Consider the following 18,014-nt stretch of genomic DNA (forward strand, 5'->3'; position numbering starts at 1 on the left):
TTATTGATACTCATGCCCATTAAAACGCATGTACAATTTGAGAGAAGTTAAATTTTACTAATAAACCACTCAAATTATGACATATTTGTTATTTATGGATGTCATTATTGGTATTTAGACTCATGAAAATGTTACACTCGGTTTACAAATCACTTGACTGTATTATGTCAGACCATTTTTGTCTTAACAGATCAAATGTGCTCTTTACGTAGGGTTTTACATGATGAGGCTTGGAAAGATCATTGTCATGAACTTCTTCAAATACGATATTGCTTCACTTATGATTGTTTAGCAAAGCTTGAAATAGAAACCTATTTTTCTAGTTATAACAATGAAAAGGACATACACATAGATATACGTGATGTACAATACACAATAGACAGAATCAAAATTCTCTTACGCAAGCAGTGTAGGTAGGTGTAATATTGAGTTTGATCCAGAAATTATTGTTGAATATATCCAAATACGATCTTCAATACTTTCCCGGAAGAACTAAGTGGCTTAGTGCTTGATTTTAGGCCTCTTCACAATCATCACAGAGCAGTGAGCATGATGAGCACAGTAGTCACTCACACTACCCAGGACAGCCCTGCACGAGAGTTTGATGCAATGTAAGCGAAATTGGCAGGAATAAAAGAGAAGAAACATTTTTTTACTCTCTGCATTCATATGCCTAGGGCCAGAGAGTTTTCCTGGAAGGAATTTCCACTATTCTCAGAGATATATATATGCACATGGTCCTAGTAAATTAACTGGGGCAAGTTTTCAAATTCCTTTCCCATGAAATCAATCGGAATACTGAAATGTCAATTGACTATACGATCTAGAACTTACTATTTTACACTGGCCTAAAACTCAGCTACGGTGTATTAGATACAAGCATAGACAGGCATTTTCAATACCTTTTAATAGCTCCATAACCATGATTGCCAACAACCAAAATTGAGGCGTGGTGTTTCTCTACAGCCTCGCAGAGAACATTCCTAGCATCACCTTCCACCACTTCAAGGGTTACATCATGGACCTGCACAGAATCTGAAACTCTTCAGAAATATTACAAACCAATGCATTTAGGTTAGTGTTGAGCTTGAGATAACCTAATGTAACTGAAAATGATTACTCTGCGTAATTACACAGCAGGAAAGCACTATGCATACACAAGAAGATACAGGCATGCAAGCACTAGCTTCCACCCTCCTCCCCACCCCCACCACATACGCACGAGTATAAAGGATGCTAAAACAACAGAAATTGCATCGAGAACTACTTTTTAGATCCCATGTTGGGCGCTTGTCCCTAAAAGTTGTCACAACATGTCTCCAACATTTGCAAATTGAGGCAAACCGAAAACCTACTTAAATGCAGCAGATAGTAAATTTACTGAAAAAGAATTCTCCAAGAGAACGACAAATTTGGGATAGTAGTTTTCCACAAGCTCCAAAAACAGTAACTTATAATGGAATTACTTTGGAGGAGCCATTCAAGTCATCACTAAGGGTAGATATGTTCAGGAAAACAACCTGTACCATTCTGTCAAGGTTTTCAGTTACTCATGCAGTCATGCAAGTCTTTCACATCTTAGTTTAAAGTTTCCATGTAGAGTGCCAAGAAACTGCATCCAATCCCCAATTTTCTTGATCATAGAAGCTTCTTTCTTTTAGTTAGAACTATTTCTCTTTCAAAATCAGATTAACTGTGTATCAAATCCAAGTTCCGAGTACGGTTTCTTGAATTAATTGTGTCAATTTGCTCAGTAATCACTCCAAACACTGTTTTTGCATATTATCATTTGATTATGATGGGAACTCTCTGGAACTTTTCTCTAAAATTAACTTTCCATTTTGTTCAATAACACAACCATTACTGAATTAGGAAAAATAGCAATACACAAAATTTCAAAATTATACAAAAGAAATACACAAACAAACTATCAGCTTATTAATAACATCATAGAATACCATAATTGGGATGCAGATTCAAAATGATTATGATTACCGATTTACTGATGCAGATTTCTTTAGCCTTCTCTACAACCCTGGCAGCTATCCTCTTCAAATCCACTTCCACATACGGCAAAACCTCCGCAGCTCCTACAGCTCATCAAGACAGAGCTTCAATTTCCACTCCTTAATCTCAATAAAATTAAAAACGATGAATGTTTTCGAACACCGATTCAAATCCAAACATGAGAAAAGAGAAAGAGAGATGATTAGAAGTACCAGGACCGGCGAGTCCGACGGCAGAAGCAGGAGAAGGTTTGGCGTGGACGATGACGAGCTTGAAAGGAGAATTCGAACCCAAAGTAGTAAAGAAGTGGTCCAGAGTCCAAACCAGAGCATACGTGCTGTGTTCACTGTCGTCGATTCCCACCACCATCACCTGCTTCTCTGTCGTGGTCGCCATGAATTATAGTGATCTCTGTTTCTCTCCAGAACTTGCACGAAACTTGTTATCATAGACTCCGTGCGAAGAAGGGACTGTCCCTGGCTTTCTTCTGTGTTTCTAAGCAGCAGACCCAGCAGTGAGACATGATGAGTGTCTGGTGTCAACGACGTCGTATATACCCTTGGTATGGTCTTTTCTTTGTTTTATTATAAAACCAAGAGAAACGTGATGGTTTGGGAATGGTCATCCGGCCCTCGTGAAGTGGATGTAATGCCACTTGTCACTGTTTGTGGGCTCTGTTGGATGTGGATAATGTTTGAAACTTTCAAAAAGTAAGGGTCATCATTTGTCCTATGGGCCTAATCCCGACCCAACCTTATCCGAAATTATATCAGGTCTGGGTAGGTCGGTTCAATGCCTTGGGTGGGTCTGAGCTTCATTTTTTGGGTCCAGTCCGAAAAATATGTGGGATAGTAGTACCTTCGGATGCCGTTTTTGATCATATTGAAATTCTCAACCCAAATATATTTTCTGTTATAGGTTTCACGGATACACTTTTCATGGACCGTCGTTATTGATACTTATACCCATTAAGACGCATCTACAATTTGAGAGATGTTGAATTTTGCTAATAAACCATTCAGATTAGGACATATTTGTTCTTTATGGATGTCACTATTGGTGTTTAGAGTCATGAAAATGTTAAAACTCTATTTACAAATCACTCGACCGTTCCATGTCAGACCATTTTTGTCTTAACAGATCAAATGTGCTCTTTACGTAGGGTTTTACACGATGAGGCTTGGAAAGATCATTGTCATGAACTTCTTCAAATACGATATTGCTCTACTTATGATTGTTTAGCAAAGCTGGAGATAGAAACCTATTTCTCTAGTTATAACAACGAAAAGTACAAATACATAGATATACGTGATGTACAATACACAATAGACAGAATCAAAATTCTCTTATGCAAGCAGTGTAGGTAGGTAGGTGTAATATTGAGTTTGATCCAGAAATTATTGTTGAATATATCCAAATACGATCTTCAACACTTTCCCGGAAGAACTAAGTGGCTTAGTGCTTGATTTTAGGCCTCTTCACAATCATCACAGAGCAGTGCGCATGATGAGCACAGTAGTCACTCACACTACCCAGGACAGCCCTGCACGAGAGTTTGATGCAATGTAAGCGAAATCGGCAGGGATAAAAGAGGAGAAACATTTTTTTACTCTGTGCATTCATATGCCTAGGGCCAGAGAGTTTTCCTGGAAGGAATTTCCACTATTCTCAGAGATATATATATGCACATGGTCCTAGTAAGGTATTAACTGGGGCAAGTTTTCAAATTCCTTTCCCATGAAATCAATCGGAACACTGAAATGTCAATTGACTATACAATCTAGAACTTACTATTTTACGCTGGCGTAAAACTCAGATACGGTGTATTAAAATACAAGCATAGACAGGCATTTTCAATACCTTTTAATAGCTCCATAACCATGATTGCCAACAACCAAAATTGAGGCGTGGTGTTTCTCTACAGCCTCGCAGAGAACATTCCTAGCATCACCTTCCACCACTTCAAGGGTTACATCATGGACCTGCACAGAATCTGAAACTCTCAGAAATATTACAAACCAATGCATTTAGGTTAGTGTTAAGCGTGAGATAGCCTAATGTAACTGAAATTGATTACTCTGCGTAATTACACAGCAGGAAAGCACTATGCATACACAAGAAGATACAGGCATGCAAGCACTAGCACCCACCCTCCTCCCCACCCCCACCACATACACACGAGTATAAAGGACACTAAAACAACAGAAATTTCATCGAGAACTACTTTTTAGATCCGATGTTGGGCGCTTGTCCCTAAAAGTTGTCACAACATGTCTCCAACATTTGCAAATGGAGGCAAACTGAAAAGCTACTTAAATGCAGCAGATAGTAAATTTCCTGAAAAAGAATTCTCCAAGAGAACGAAACATTTGGGATAGTAGTTTTCCACAAGCTCCAAAAACAATAACTTATAACGGAATTACTTTGGAGGAGCCATTCAAGTCATCACTAAGGGTAGATATGTTCAGGAACACAACCTGTACCATTCTGTCAAGGTTTTCAGTTACTCATGCAGTCATGCAAGTCTTTCACATCTTAGTTTAAAGTTTCCATGTAGAGTGCCAAGAAACTGCATCCAATCCCCAATTTTCTTGATCACAGAAGCTCCTTCCTTCTAGTTAGAACTATTTCTCTTTCAAAATCCGATTAACTGTGTATCAAATCCAAGTTCCGAGTATGGTTTCTTGAATTCATTGTGTCGATTTGCTCAGTAATCACTCCAAACACTGTTTTTGCATATTATCATTTGATTATGATGGGAACTCTCTGGAACTTTTCTCTAAAATTAACTTTCCATTTTGTTCAATAACACAACCATTACTGAATTAGGAAAAATAGCAATACACAAAATTTCAAAATTATACAAAAGAAATACACAAACAAACTATCAGCTTATTAATAATATCATAGAATACCATAATTGGGATGCAGATTCAAAATGATTATGATTACCGATTTACTGATGCAGATTTCTTTAGCCTTCTCTACAACCCTGGCAGCTATCTTCTTCAAATCCGCTTCCACAAGCGGCAAAACCTCCGCAGCTCCTACAGCTCATCAAGACAAAGCTTCAATTTCCACTCCTTAATCTCAATAAAATTAAAAACGATGAATGTTTTCGAACACCGATTCAAATCCAAACATGAGAAAAGAGAAAGAGAGATGATTAGAAGTACCAGGACCGGCGAGTCCGACGGCAGAAGCAGGAGAAGGTTTGGCGTGTACGATGACGAGCTTGAAAGGAGAATTCGAACCCAAAGGAGTAAAGAAGTGGTCCAGAGTCCAAACCAGAGCATACGTGCTGTGTTCACTGTCGTCGATTCCCACCACCATCACTTGCTTCTCTGTCGTGGTCGCCATGAATTATAGTGATCTCTGTTTCTCTCCAGAACTTGCACGGAACTTCTTATCATAGACTCCGTGCGAAGAAGTGACTGTCCCTGGCTTTATTGTCTGTGTTTCTAAGCAGCAGTGAGACTTGATGAGTGTCTGGTGTCAACGACGTCGTATAGACCGTTGGTTTGGGCTTTTCTTTTGTTTATTATAGAAAGTAGAAACCAAGAAAAACGTGATGGTTTGGGTTGGGAATTGTCATCCGGGCCTCGTGAAGTGGATGTAACTGCCACTGGCCACTGTTTGGGGGCCCTGTTGGATTTATAACCACTGTGTATGTGGACGGTCCAATTCGAATGGTCTCCTTGGTAAACTATAGGGCAAAAAACCACAAGGCCCAAACCATCAATAAAATTACCTTCTTTCGATTATATCCTTGAAGTATCAAAATTCTCGATTATATCCCGGAACTTTATTATTTTATCTGTTTATGTCCGATGGATTTCAAATGCGGACTTGAGACTTGAGAGTGTTGAAAAATGAAATAATGAGTGGACTTCATTGTTTTGGATCCCACTTATTTATAAAAACAACGGAGATTATCTGTGTTGGAGAATTCCTGAAGGATACATGCGATAATTTTTATTCTTCATGGATATAATCAAAGAAGGTAATAGTTTTTCCAAAAACAATGTATCTAGAGACTAGTTTGTTATATTTGTGTGGATTGAACAGGGAAACCTATAGAATATTTTGTCTATTAATATTCGGAAACGTATACCTAATAAATTCAGTCATAATCAATCATAACATGTAATTAGACAACTTAATAACGAAAATCAATGTAATTCGACAATATAATAATGAAAATCAATATAATTAAATAATGCAATAACGAAATTCAATATACCACATGTTTGCACCAAACGATGCAGCGGATCCGCCGCAGTGGGTGAGGCGTTTAGCCTCCTTTATTTATTTATTTTTTAATGTGGACCCCACGAAATAATTGCATTGTATAACTTTTTAATAATGTGGGTCCTACAAAATAATAATATTTTATTATTTTTTAATAAACGATGACCCACATGCATATTAACATGTATTATCTGAAAAAACATTTTCAGTTTATTATTTTATTTTTTTAAAATATTTACAATGTTATATTTTATTAACATTTATAACATTAATTTTTTTTACTTTTTTATTAATATTGACAACATTATTTTTATTATTTTATTTCTTTTACTAATTAACATTTTTAGTTTTGATATAAAAACAATTTAATAATAAATTATATTTATTAGCTGAAAAATAATAACAAAATGATTAAAAAATTATGAAAAATATTTTAATACTTAAAATTATTTTTAACAGTTTTAATACTATAAAAATTTTTAACAGTTTTAATACTTAAAATAAAAAAATATTAAAATTTTATTAATTAATAATTAAAAATATTTATTAATTAATACTTAGAATTATTTTTAATAAGAATTATATTTATTAGATTAATTTTAATATAAAAAAAAAACTAATATTATAATATTTTATTTCAACAGTTTTTCTGCTAGTATTAGTTTTTAGTTCACCAAACACCTCACAGGATATTTCACAGCTTTAAGCTCAGCATATTTTTCATAGCTTTTCCGCTAGCATTGAAAATCAATCTTTCCGCTGTATCAAACAGAGCCATAATTAAATAATATAATACTATTATAGTCAGTTATGGACGACAATGTTAGGGATATAAGTCATTTTCGATTAATATTTTGAAGGGAAACAAACTTTAGTGGTCGACAAAGTATCGTGGCCTCTCCATTAGCTCAGCAGCTGCTTTGCCTTTAAAGGAGATTCGAAGCTAAATTGAACTCCAGGACACGCAAAAGGTGGTAGCTTCAATTGCTACATACGTTCAACTTTCTCTTTCTTTTTTTTCTTCAAATTTTTTGTTTTTTGAAACGAAGGAGAGGAATTCGAACCCTAATCGTCAAGGTGATATACATTATCCTTGCCACTCCAAATAATGATTCGGGTGCATTTAACTTTCTAATCTAATGTAATTAAGCAATCAATTATTTCAAACTTCCAACCAATGAAATAAATTTTTTTAGTAATCGAGAATGATGTGATACATACTAGTTTGTCCTTTAGACATTCATTATGGACCTAAATTCGAGCCGTCAAACACGTAAATTTCTCATTTGACGACAGGATAAGTCCAGTCAAAATTCAGCGCTTGGATACAAGGTTATTGTGAGCCAATGAAATGAAACTACATACTGTTGCAGAAATCGTGGCATCATCACTAACATCACTATTTCCATTAATTTTTGGGAACTAGACAGAATTCCACACATTAACCATATAAATAACGAAATCAATGAATCATTACCTTCTCTATATTTGTCAAACTTGGAAATTCTCCATTTTGTGTCACTACTTGTGTTGGAATGAACTAGTGGAGTTGAATAATGAACAGTTGGCTTCTCTCTTTTGATACGCCAAAGCCGGCAACAAAATTTATAAGTTTAACTTATTTTATGTGAGTCACAAGTGGAGCCACCACTTGAAATAATGAGGTCACTGAGGGAGGATGTCACATTTTTTTGGTAACCAAGGAATATGTCCAGTCTAGTTCACATGCTATTCGGATTCTTGAGTGGGCGTAAATCTCGAGCCATCAGAATAACCCATATCATGCTAGAGAGAGATAAGACGAGGTTGAAACTCATGCGGGTGAAATAAGACTCCTAATCTCTCTTTGGAAGTAGGCCATAAAGCCCATGAGATCAGGAAAACTCTAAGAAAATACTTTCAACTAGTTTGAACTCTTGAATCTTGACATTAAGTGGGTCATAAAGCCCATGAGACCAGGAAAACTCTAAGAAAATGCTCTCAGTTGGTTTGAACTCTCGAATCTCGACCTTAGCAACTTGTCGAAACAACCATCCGCTTGAGACTCAATGACTCGATCAAAATCATACTAATAAATTGAAACTCTAGGTTTCGATTCATAATCATTTTAATTACAATCAATTAAGCTTTGAATTTTTGATAAAAAGAATATATGATTAGTTAAAGATCCTGATGTGCATAAATAATAAGAGAGGTGAAGAAGTCAAAAACGTTTTTACCACGTCACTTGAGTATTTTCTCGAGTTATCAGGGAAAATCGACTTTTTCTCAGCAATCGCCGTCCACTTGTCATATACTTCTGTATATCTATGTCTTCACATTCGGCGAATTGTTACAAGGGTTTTATGATTTTCGGAGAAAGAAACCCACAAGTCACTTTCCTCGTCGGCCTTCCTTCGCATTGTTTTTATAAGGAATTTATTTTTGTGTCTTAACTTATACGACAAAAGTTATAGGGAGCGTCATTGATTTGTGGGTCTTTTATCGGAGAGGGAGGAGTGGTGTGGTGGGTTTGATGAGTGATGAAGTTTTGCAAGCAATACCAGAAGTACATGCAAGGGCAGGAGAAGAAGTTGCCTGTGCTTGGACTCAAGAAGCTCAAAGGGATCTTGAAGAAGTGCCGGAGGGATTTCCAGTCACATGAGGATCGTGAGGAATGCCATGGTGCCCAATCGTGCCCTCAACATTGTCCAGGTATCCAAAAGATTGTTCCCTTTATTGGGTTCTGGTAATATTCATTGGCCTTGAAGGTGTTTGTGTTATTGTCTCTTCCCCTGTTTCTTGTGGAGTTTTAGTTGGATTGCATTTGCCTTGTATATACAGGTGGGCACATATAGAGGCTACACTCCACGTTAATGAAGATATCTTTGCTAACTAGCATCAATTGGTGGATTGTCCCCAAATCTTTCTATGAGAAAAAAAAAACCCCTTCTAGCCTGAATATGATATCCTATTATGCTTATTGTTTTATTTCTTTCCAATGCATTAGCTTTCATTTTGGTTCTTAACTCTATTCTAATTCAAACGTATCTGCAGTTTGTGATGGGACCTTCTTCCCTTCTCTTCTCAATGAGATGTCTGAAGTGGTTGGCTGCTTTAATGAGCGTGCAAGAAAACTTCTTGAGCTGCATCTGGCCTCTGGGTTTCAAAAATGCTTCATATGGTTCAAAGGAAAGCTAAGGGGGAACCATGGTGCCTTGATTCAAGAAGGCAAGGATTTGGTTACCTATGCAGTGATCAACGCCATTGCCATTCGAAAAATACTAAAGAAATATGATAAGGTTTTCTTTTTCTCTTTTTGCCCCTCATAGATAAAGGATCCAGACAATCTCAATGAACACAACATGCTAAATCATCATAAGTTACTTCATATTTAGTGAACTGATTCACCATTATGTTATCTTCTGTGTAATTTGGAATATCGTAAAATCTCAACTGATTAATTAACGAAATACATGATTATGGTCCTGACTTCTTCTATCCAAGCAATTTAAAATGCAGATAAATTCTTAAAAATTCAAGCCATGGTATAGCAAATTGATTTCCCTTTTTGCTTAGATTATAAAATTTTAATCTGTGCTGCCATAGATAGAATTACTTGTTTATATGCACAATCATATTCCTGATTACCACTGTGTTAATAGAATGATTCATTAACTTCCTAACATTAAACTCGTTTATGAATTTGTCATATATACTTGGCAGTTAATGTAATTGGACAGTGCATATATTTGTATTTTGATTGTTGTATTTTGTATGTTTGCTAATAGGTTCATTACTCCAAGCAAGGGCAAGCCTTCAAGTCACAAGTTCAGAGTATGCACATTGAGATTCTTCAATCCCCATGGCTTTGTGAACTAATGACTTTCCATATCAATTTAAGAGACTCTAAAGTCAATTCAAGGGTGGCTCCTGCACTGTTTGATGGGTGTTTGCTCACATTCAATGATGGCAAACCATCACTCTCCTGTGAGCTCTTTGATTCTATCAAGCTCGAAATTGATTTGACTTGCTCAATATGCTTGGTAAGCTCTCATTCTGCATAATTTGCTCTGATTGGTTTCGTACATGGTTCGTGTCTTGTTATTATGTCACGACATACACTTATTGCCAACCTAAATATTGAATATTAATCAAATTTTTTCAACATGAAATCCAGATAGTTTGCAATCATATATGAATTACGAGAGAGGAAAACCTTGGATTTGTAATTAATGTCCTACTCATACCATAGCTTATTCCTAATGTGACTTTTCACTTGGTATCAGGATACTGTATTTGATCCAGTTTCTCTTACATGCGGCCATATATTCTGCTACATGTGTGCTTGCTCAGCTTCATCAGTGACCATTGTTGATGGGCTAAAGGCAGCAGAGCCTAAAGAAAAATGCCCTCTATGCCGGGAGGTAAGTCGACTTGTTTTTCAGAAACATTTTGTTCATCATCTTCATTTATCATGAAGTGCGGCTAAAACAATCATGTGTGCAGTCTAGTTTGCTGTGTTTAGTTCGTTGGATTTTCTTTGGAAATAAACTATTTGGTCTCCAGCCACCTAGAATAAACTTTGAAAAGAAAAGATGCCAGGTGATAAAAAAGATTGGCGCTAGATGCAGGACCTTGTCCTGTTCTACATGAATCTAATTCCTCAACCTGTAACTGTTCCTTCTCTGTTGTTTGTAACTCATTAGAGCGCAAAGTACATATGTGCTGAATTTGGTTAATCTCGGTGTTTCTCTGACCTTTTTATCTTCTTTTCATGCTGTGGTTACTCTTAGTAGAGATAAGATGACCACTCTTTTCAGCTATGATTGGCGGAGCAATCTGAGTGTGATTGACTATTTATGATCAAGTTTTTTCACTTATATTTTTCCATCAGTAGCATATTGGTTCTCCTGTAAAAATGAGTCACGAGACATGAATACAAATCGGCTGTGTTTTTTCATGTGAAGAAATAATATAAGTGAATTATAATCAGCACCTAATATTCTTTCATTTCCCCTTTTTCCTAGTTCAGGCAGGAGTTTATGAAGGTGCTGTACATTTGGAGGAACTTAATATTTTATTAAGCAGAAGGTAATTCTCTTCCTCACTGAAGTCATCTTGATGCTGTTGTTACCTTAGCGCTGCAAAGAAAAGAGAATCGTCCTTCGACGAATGAATATGTGTATGGTGCCAATACTTTTGCAAATTATGCCTCTTTTTTATACATCTTGCATATTTTTACAGATGCCCTGAATATTGGGAGCAAAGACTTCGGATGGAAAGGGTGGAGAGGGTTCAGCAGGCGAAGGAGCATTGGGAATCCCAGTGCCGGGCATTCATGGGTGTTTAGTTTGGGAAAAATTTGCTTATCTGGTGTGTGCTAAGGTTTTTTCACCTGAAGATCTTCCAGTCTAGTTGTTTTTTCAGGTGTTTTTGTTATATAATCCTTTATTTAGGAAAATTCTGTGTATATTATCTTTTTGTTGCATAAATACTGCAACCTGTTGCTTGATATTGATAAACCCTATGATTCTTGCCTCTTAGGTTGGGTCATTCGGATGTTCTTATGAATAGACGACTCATAAGTTTAAGGGGTATCAAATGGACCCTAACTCATATAGTCTATTTATTGAGCCTCACATAACCAAGCCTACAGGTGTGGAGATTGTAAGAATGATAATATCTTACATATCTCGGAGAGTACCAAGTGACGTGATTTATGAGTCAAACTCAACGCCTCAACACTAGAGTGCCCTTCTAAATAAGAACAAAGTCGTGCGGGTCTTAAGCTGAAACGAACAATATCGCAAGTAGTTTGCTTCAAACTTCCCTCTCAAGTCTCACCAGTCACCTCCATCTTCCATTTCTCACCTCTTTATTCAATTTATAACAAAGATAATAACCAAAAATGAGTAAATAATGCTAAAAAACCAAAACAATTTATCCAATCAACCAAACATGAAACAACTTAAAGTTCAAGGAACAACTTCTTGAAGAGAAAAACCAAAGCATAGACCTTTTTTTACATATCTAGTTCGAGCCCATCTCACTTGGTAGGAGCTTGGGCAGCGGCCGACGAAGACTCCTCAATATAAGAATATCGGTGCGGTTGACCATCGCCACGTTTGCGCTTCAACCCAATTCTCTTCGTCGCTTGCTGTTCTGCTTCGCTAAGGAAGAACACACGGTTGCTCACGCGACAAATTGCGGTGTATGTGTCGTAAAAGATCCGGAGATTGCAATTCGGGCCGCAAACGTGGATTTGACTTGTTTGTTTGCAACGATATACGTTTGCGCAAATGCGTTCGTTGCGACAATCAGAGTTGCATTTGTGGGCCGGGCGTGGCCCATTATAGCCCAGAATGGTCGTCAAATAAAGTAACTCATCTGGTAGTATTGCAGCCCTGCAAGTTCTGGTTCTCCCCATTGCTTGTTCTTGAATTAGAAAACAACATGCATAACAAAATTAAATATTTAATATTATCAAAAAATGAAGAAAGCATAAATTTATATGTTAAGAATAAAAAAATTAATATAAAACAAATATAATTATAAGAGATTTTTAATCATCATATATATTCTTAGAACATCCACATCAACAATTTTTTTTTTCGAAACGTAGAACCCACCCAGACACCTAGCTATCCACCGGAAAACGCTTCAACACATATTCTCAAATCGTCTAAAATACTCCAGTTTTACAAAATCACAAGTCAAGAACACTCTAGATCAACTCCTTTAACTATCTTATCTTTATGACTTTAAATATTTATTTCTTCAAATTATTATTTTTTTGTGTTGAAAAATTAATTATATTATAAACTAACATATTTTTTATAGCCATCATTTAGAAATAATAAAAATGTTTATTAAAATTGTATAAAATATGTATTTCTTCATATTTTATCACAACATATGTATATCTAATAAAATAAAAAGACATAACAAAGAGTTATATGGAGTTACGGTAATCCGCTACATCTAGCGTATCACTATAGTTCCGCTTTCTTTTTCCACCAAAATATCGGACACATAGAGGATTCATTTTTTTCCAATATTTAAATCTGCTAAAATAGGATAGAAGATGATTTTACACACAATCTATGGATGTTCTTATGGTTGCAAATGAAGAGATCTAAGATCTTTGATGTCATAAAATCATCTTAATAATCATCAACAAATGGACATGGATGATATGATATATATATATATTTCTACTAAGGTATAAATGTTGGAGTAAAATCATACCTTAAACCTGCTAATTCATTGAGATCTTTCCTCTCCACTATTGCTTTGGTTTATTCTTTCCTCCCTTCTCTCTTATTTAACACAATCACAGTGATTAGGTGAAGTTTATCTTTAATCTAGAAAGGTGACAAATATGGAATGCCAAGAGATAATTAGGTGTTAGTCATTCCTTATTAAGGATGAATTGATTTAAGTCTTAAATCCCCGGACACGTGAACCATACCCTCGATAGTTTCCCTATACGGGATCAATATGCTTCGCTAGCATTTTATCAAGGGGTGTGACTTTCAGTGTTTTTGACGAAAGGTTTTCGAACCTATGAACCATGTATTTACATGGAATGTCAAGAATCAACTCGGTCAATCCCTGAGTTTGACATTGTTTGCTAATCCCCTGTTCCTAGGGTTGGGGAAGGTTATTTGAAAATTGAAACCTTCACAATCATAGTTATTTTAATATCATTGCTATTATTTTTATGGCCACTTAATGATGACCTTGACATCAAGGGCCTCAAAATGGGCCGAACAAAATCCAGTGCTCACTATTCGTCTGTCACAAGGCATAAAAGTAAATAAAGTTCTCATCACGGGCCCAATTTACACATTGGGCCTAATAAAATCTCTACCATAGCTTTCTTTTTTTGATTGTAAGAATAACTTAGCAGGAGTGCCATTTGGACGGTCAATTAAGTCCAAACTTGGATCGAACTAGGCACGCAGATTCGCTTTATAGGTTGGTTGGGGCGAGGCTTAGTGCAAACAATTAGGAAATAGTTGCGTCAGTTTAGAATCGAACTCTCAATCTCGAACGAGATTCTTTACACCCTAAGTCCAGAAAAATAACCGGTTAGATTATTGCCACATGTTTTCCACTTTCCACACCACTATAATCCATGTCATGAAACAAGCCCACCTCTAGGACATTTACAAACTGCTGGGACAAACAAAAGTTGGTCAACTAGATTCAATGGAGATTGACCAGGCTCGGCCTATCAGCAATGATCCGTTGGGCCAATTTCGAAAGCCCGGACCGCTGACAAGAAATTAATATGGATCTCGGACCACCAACTCGATTACACTCTATACTTTATAGCCGTTGATCTAACTTTTGATCAGTAATTCTCCAAAAGCAAACCCTAAAGGACGCTAATTACCGTGCGAGTGGCGATATACTTTAAATTTATTTGTACTAGAAAGTAGAAAGTACTAGAACTGACACTCCCTCTCTCATCCTTAAATCACAGGCCGCCTGGGAGTAGCGCGGACTAAGCTTTCTAGGGTTTTACACGCTCTCTCTCCCTCTCTCCCTTTAGAGACAGAATGAGGTAAGCTCGATCTTCTGCTCTCTCTGCGTTAGATTTGCTTTCGTTTTGTACGCACGTTTGATTGAGTTTACGCTCATGCCATTGCTTTTTTTTTTTTTTTTTTTTTTTTTTCTTTCGTATATGTGCTCGACCGACGAGTGTTTTGATCAGTTACTATGTTGGATGCGATATTGCTTTTATTGTAAGTGTTTGGCTATGTTCGTTTGATTGCTGAGAAAGTATTGGAAAATGAAAGGCATTGAGATTTTGTATCAACAGAAAATCAGTTGAATAAGTTATCTTAAAATTTATTTCGGGTAGGGAACTGGGAGTAGCAAAGGTGAAATTAAGTGTTTTTCAGGGCAAAAGATGATGCTTTATTGCTTAGTCTTGGGCCAATTTCATTTGGCCTATATATGTTTGGTTATCAAGGATTAAGTTATGGAGACACTCTTAATTTTTGTGGGATGGGGAATTGAGCCTTTAACTTATATAGGTGTAAAGATTTGGCTATCAATAGGTCACAAGCTCTTTCTTCATTTATTGTGTTCAAGTCTAGTTTCCTTGTTCCTTTATTGTGTGAAGCATAGTTGTAGGGTTTTATTGTCTGCATCTTATAGACATCTCACCAGAATTTACAATTCTTATTATTTGCATGCCATCATTGTTGTATTTTTATTGCCTAATACTCTTCTTCAGGGTCTCAACTCTTAAGTGAAACATGGAAAACGTATATCTAGGTGGAAGGTGAGTCACTGCGGTTGTGTGAAGGAGAAGTCCCTTCTCTGTACTGTGGGGCAAGCAATATTGTGGGAACTAAGATTGGGACAGATAAACGTGTTTTATACTTTAAAATCTACAGAAACACATTCTTCTAACAAATGAACTGAGTTAACTGATATCGAACAGAAAATCAACTCAATCAGTAAGATTATCGTAAAGTTGTCATCCACTTGGTTATCAAACTTTGTGGTGTCATATTATAAATGGAATAATGGATTTTATTTTATTTTGCTATTCTCATTAAACTGCACTTATCTGATATTTTAATTACAGGAGAATTTTGTTGGGAATATCTTATTTCCTGTATATGGTCGGTACCCTCTTCCCGCCTTTTGTTGTATTGTTCCTATCCATACTTTAAAAATGGCTTTGCTTTATGTTTAATCTTCTTTATTTTACTACCTTTTCTCGTAGTTACTGCTATTGAATATGGGATAATTATTTTTCAAGGAGCAAATTGCGTCTGTATGTGCGGTGGATATGTGGTTGGTTTATATTTTGGTTTAGCACCTGTGGCTTTTCTTCTCCTTCATGTGCCTTTTGTTACAATATGCTTTATGTTCTATAGTCGTCATCCTGAGGTGAAGTGGGCCCAGAGGCGGGACAAAGTTTTTATCACAGTGCAGTTGCCTGAATCAAAGGATGCAAAGGTTAATCTTGAGCCCGAGGGAGTCTTTACTTTCTCAGCTAGTGGTGGAGCTGAAAACAACCTTTATGAACTGAAATTGGAGCTTCATGATAAGGTCAATGTGGAGGTGAGATGATGGTCTCGTGGGCTGCAAGTCTTATACCATATGGTTTTTCATTGCTTTGTCAGTTTGTCTAGTTATGAATGACATGACGTTCCTATCGATTCCAAAAAAAAGAAAAGAAAAGAAAACATTTCTACGTCTATTGACCTATCATGCTGATCCTTATTCTTCTTTTTTCTCTCCCTCCTTATTTGACCCACGTAAAGAAGAACTTCAAAGTATGTCACGCTTTGTGGTTTCTCGGTAATGGTTCTATTTCGAGTGATCCTTTTTTGAGGGAGTCATTGAGCTAAAAGTGAGCAAGTGTCTTATTTCACTCGAGTTTTATTAATCTTGTATTGTAGATTTGGACTCAATTGTGACAAGTTCTCTCTCATTGTTTCAGGAAAGTAAAGTCAATGTAGGGCCAAGGAGCATTTTCTGCATCTTGGAGAAAGCTGAAATTGGGTGGTGGAACAAGTTATTGCGTGCAGATGGTAAGGCGCCTCATTATGTGAAGGTAGATTGGGACAAATGGGTGGATGAAGATGAAGATGATGGTACTGGTACTGGTATGCATTATTGTAATCTATATTTTAAATTTTGGATCATATTGATATTCGTCCTGTGCTTTCACCTTTTTTTTTTCTCCAATTGGAAATCATTTGATTTAATTTCTCATTTAATTTTTAGGTTCTGGTGACTTAGACATGGGAGGGATGGATTTCTCTGTAAGTATATGTTAACTTTTGGAGGTTTCATTGATCTTTTTTTACTTATCCATCATTCTAATACTTTCTATGGCATGCAGAATTTCGGTGGCATGGGCATGGGGGGCATGGGCGGCATGGGCATGGGTGGCATGGGCATGGGTGGTCCGGATGAATTTGATGATAGTGATGATGAAGGTAAAAGCCATAAGCTATAATACTTGATAATGGTTATGGTGTTGCATGTGTTCATCTTCCATGACTTAGTGCAGGTGGTAGAACTTTAATTTTTAAGATCCTCTGTTATTGAGTGACGGTTATATTCCTGATTGGGAATGCTGCGCTGTAGCAGAAGGCAGAATATAAATGTTTTATATTATGGTTAATATGTTATATGCTGTACTTATAAAAGATCTTTTAAAATGATGAAACTTCTTGCTTCTTGTGTAGATGAAGTTGCAAAGCCAGAAGCAGAGGACGTTAAGAAGACAGGAACTGAGAAAGCTGCTGAAGAAGATGGTGACATAAGTGTAGCCGGCACACAAGAAGATAAAAAATAAACCACCTGAAACTGAGTGAAACATGTGATTTGACATAATTCAAATTGTGCACTTAAACTTATAGTTTGTGCATGAAATTTTCAGTCTTTGAGGCTGGTTATATGCATGTTGTTTTCCTTACTCGGGTGCAGTTGGAGTTTACCCAGTCATTGAGAACATTAGTTCAGTGTGTCTTATTTAAATAGTCAAAAACACTTCTTTTAACTATGAATTAGATCTTCGTACTTTTTAATTATTGCTTGTTTTCATCGTCTTAATTCCTCTAGTATTGGATTTTATCTTTTTGTTGCTTACTTGTACCTTTTGTGTTGATTTAGACTATCATCTGGCCAACTGTGGGCTGTCATCATCTCTGGTGAGTTCAGATGATTTTGGTTTACTGCTCGAGGATATACCCTGACTAGCTAGATGTGCACCATAAGTTTGTTGATGCTGAATA

The 18,014-nt window shown here is 36.4% G+C and overlaps 4 protein-coding genes across 5 annotated transcripts; 2 read left to right on the forward strand and 2 right to left on the reverse strand.

Moving 5' to 3' along the window:
* Window positions 1-230: 230 nt before the first annotated feature.
* Window positions 231-2,518, reverse strand: LOC120004600 (universal stress protein PHOS34-like). Its single transcript, XM_038853967.1, has 4 exons — window positions 2,220-2,518; window positions 1,996-2,090; window positions 903-1,024; window positions 231-589 (listed from the first exon to the last, which is right to left on the reverse strand). Exons 1-4 carry the CDS (start codon window positions 2,401-2,403, stop codon window positions 502-504), a joined length of 489 nt encoding a protein of 162 aa, XP_038709895.1. The 5' UTR covers window positions 2,404-2,518; the 3' UTR covers window positions 231-501.
* Window positions 2,519-3,210: 692 nt separating this feature from the next.
* LOC120004599 (universal stress protein PHOS34-like) lies at window positions 3,211-5,452 on the reverse strand. The gene is made up of 4 exons (XM_038853966.1): window positions 5,184-5,452; window positions 4,960-5,054; window positions 3,868-3,989; window positions 3,211-3,550 (listed from the first exon to the last, which is right to left on the reverse strand). Exons 1-4 carry the CDS (start codon window positions 5,365-5,367, stop codon window positions 3,463-3,465), a joined length of 489 nt encoding a protein of 162 aa, XP_038709894.1. The 5' UTR covers window positions 5,368-5,452; the 3' UTR covers window positions 3,211-3,462.
* Window positions 5,453-8,498: 3,046 nt separating this feature from the next.
* LOC120003731 (probable E3 ubiquitin-protein ligase BAH1-like 1) lies at window positions 8,499-11,778 on the forward strand. Its single transcript, XM_038852788.1, has 6 exons — window positions 8,499-8,952; window positions 9,295-9,539; window positions 10,029-10,283; window positions 10,527-10,664; window positions 11,273-11,331; window positions 11,485-11,778. Exons 1-6 carry the CDS (start codon window positions 8,781-8,783, stop codon window positions 11,588-11,590), a joined length of 975 nt encoding a protein of 324 aa, XP_038708716.1. The 5' UTR covers window positions 8,499-8,780; the 3' UTR covers window positions 11,591-11,778.
* A 2,897-nt stretch (window positions 11,779-14,675) lies between these two features.
* Window positions 14,676-17,832, forward strand: LOC120003687 (uncharacterized protein OsI_027940-like). 2 transcript variants are annotated; one of them, XM_038852710.1, is made up of 6 exons: window positions 14,676-14,812; window positions 16,143-16,329; window positions 16,712-16,877; window positions 16,999-17,036; window positions 17,117-17,213; window positions 17,466-17,832. In XM_038852710.1, the coding sequence occupies exons 1-6, from the start codon at window positions 14,808-14,810 to the stop codon at window positions 17,573-17,575; spliced, it is 603 nt and encodes a 200-aa protein (XP_038708638.1). In that variant the 5' UTR covers window positions 14,676-14,807; the 3' UTR covers window positions 17,576-17,832. The 2 variants fall into 2 exon arrangements, with proteins under 2 accessions (XP_038708638.1, XP_038708639.1); XM_038852711.1 differs by lacking the exon at window positions 14,676-14,812 and adding an exon at window positions 16,039-16,059.
* The last annotated feature ends 182 nt before the right edge of the window (window positions 17,833-18,014 follow it).

Source organism: Tripterygium wilfordii, chromosome 8 (assembly GCF_013401445.1).
Source record: "Tripterygium wilfordii isolate XIE 37 chromosome 8, ASM1340144v1, whole genome shotgun sequence".
Lineage (NCBI taxonomy): Eukaryota > Viridiplantae > Streptophyta > Magnoliopsida > Celastrales > Celastraceae > Tripterygium > Tripterygium wilfordii.

Excerpts from the sequence above, each read along its gene's own strand:
- LOC120004599 (XM_038853966.1), bottom strand. The coding sequence starts at position 5,367 with ATGGCGACCACGACAGAGAAGCAAGTGATGGTGGTGGGAATCGACGAC. Across the intron at positions 3,990-4,959 it reads AAATCTGCATCAGTAAATCG|GTCCATGATGTAACCCTTGA; the intron begins GTAATCATAATC and ends GATTCTGTGCAG. Across the intron at positions 3,551-3,867 it reads GGTTATGGAGCTATTAAAAG|GGCTGTCCTGGGTAGTGTGA; the intron begins GTATTGAAAATG and ends ACTCTCGTGCAG.
- LOC120003687 (XM_038852710.1), top strand. Across the intron at positions 17,037-17,116 it reads TGGGAGGGATGGATTTCTCT|AATTTCGGTGGCATGGGCAT; the intron begins GTAAGTATATGT and ends TATGGCATGCAG. Across the intron at positions 17,214-17,465 it reads TGATGATAGTGATGATGAAG|ATGAAGTTGCAAAGCCAGAA; the intron begins GTAAAAGCCATA and ends CTTCTTGTGTAG.
- LOC120004600 (XM_038853967.1), bottom strand. The coding sequence starts at position 2,403 with ATGGCGACCACGACAGAGAAGCAGGTGATGGTGGTGGGAATCGACGAC. Across the intron at positions 2,091-2,219 it reads CGTCGGACTCGCCGGTCCTG|GAGCTGCGGAGGTTTTGCCG; the intron begins GTACTTCTAATC and ends GATGAGCTGTAG. Across the intron at positions 1,025-1,995 it reads AAATCTGCATCAGTAAATCG|GTCCATGATGTAACCCTTGA; the intron begins GTAATCATAATC and ends GATTCTGTGCAG.
- LOC120003731 (XM_038852788.1), top strand. The coding sequence starts at position 8,781 with ATGAAGTTTTGCAAGCAATACCAGAAGTACATGCAAGGGCAGGAGAAG. Across the intron at positions 8,953-9,294 it reads GTGCCCTCAACATTGTCCAG|TTTGTGATGGGACCTTCTTC; the intron begins GTATCCAAAAGA and ends ACGTATCTGCAG. Across the intron at positions 10,665-11,272 it reads AATGCCCTCTATGCCGGGAG|GCAGGAGTTTATGAAGGTGC; the intron begins GTAAGTCGACTT and ends TTCCTAGTTCAG.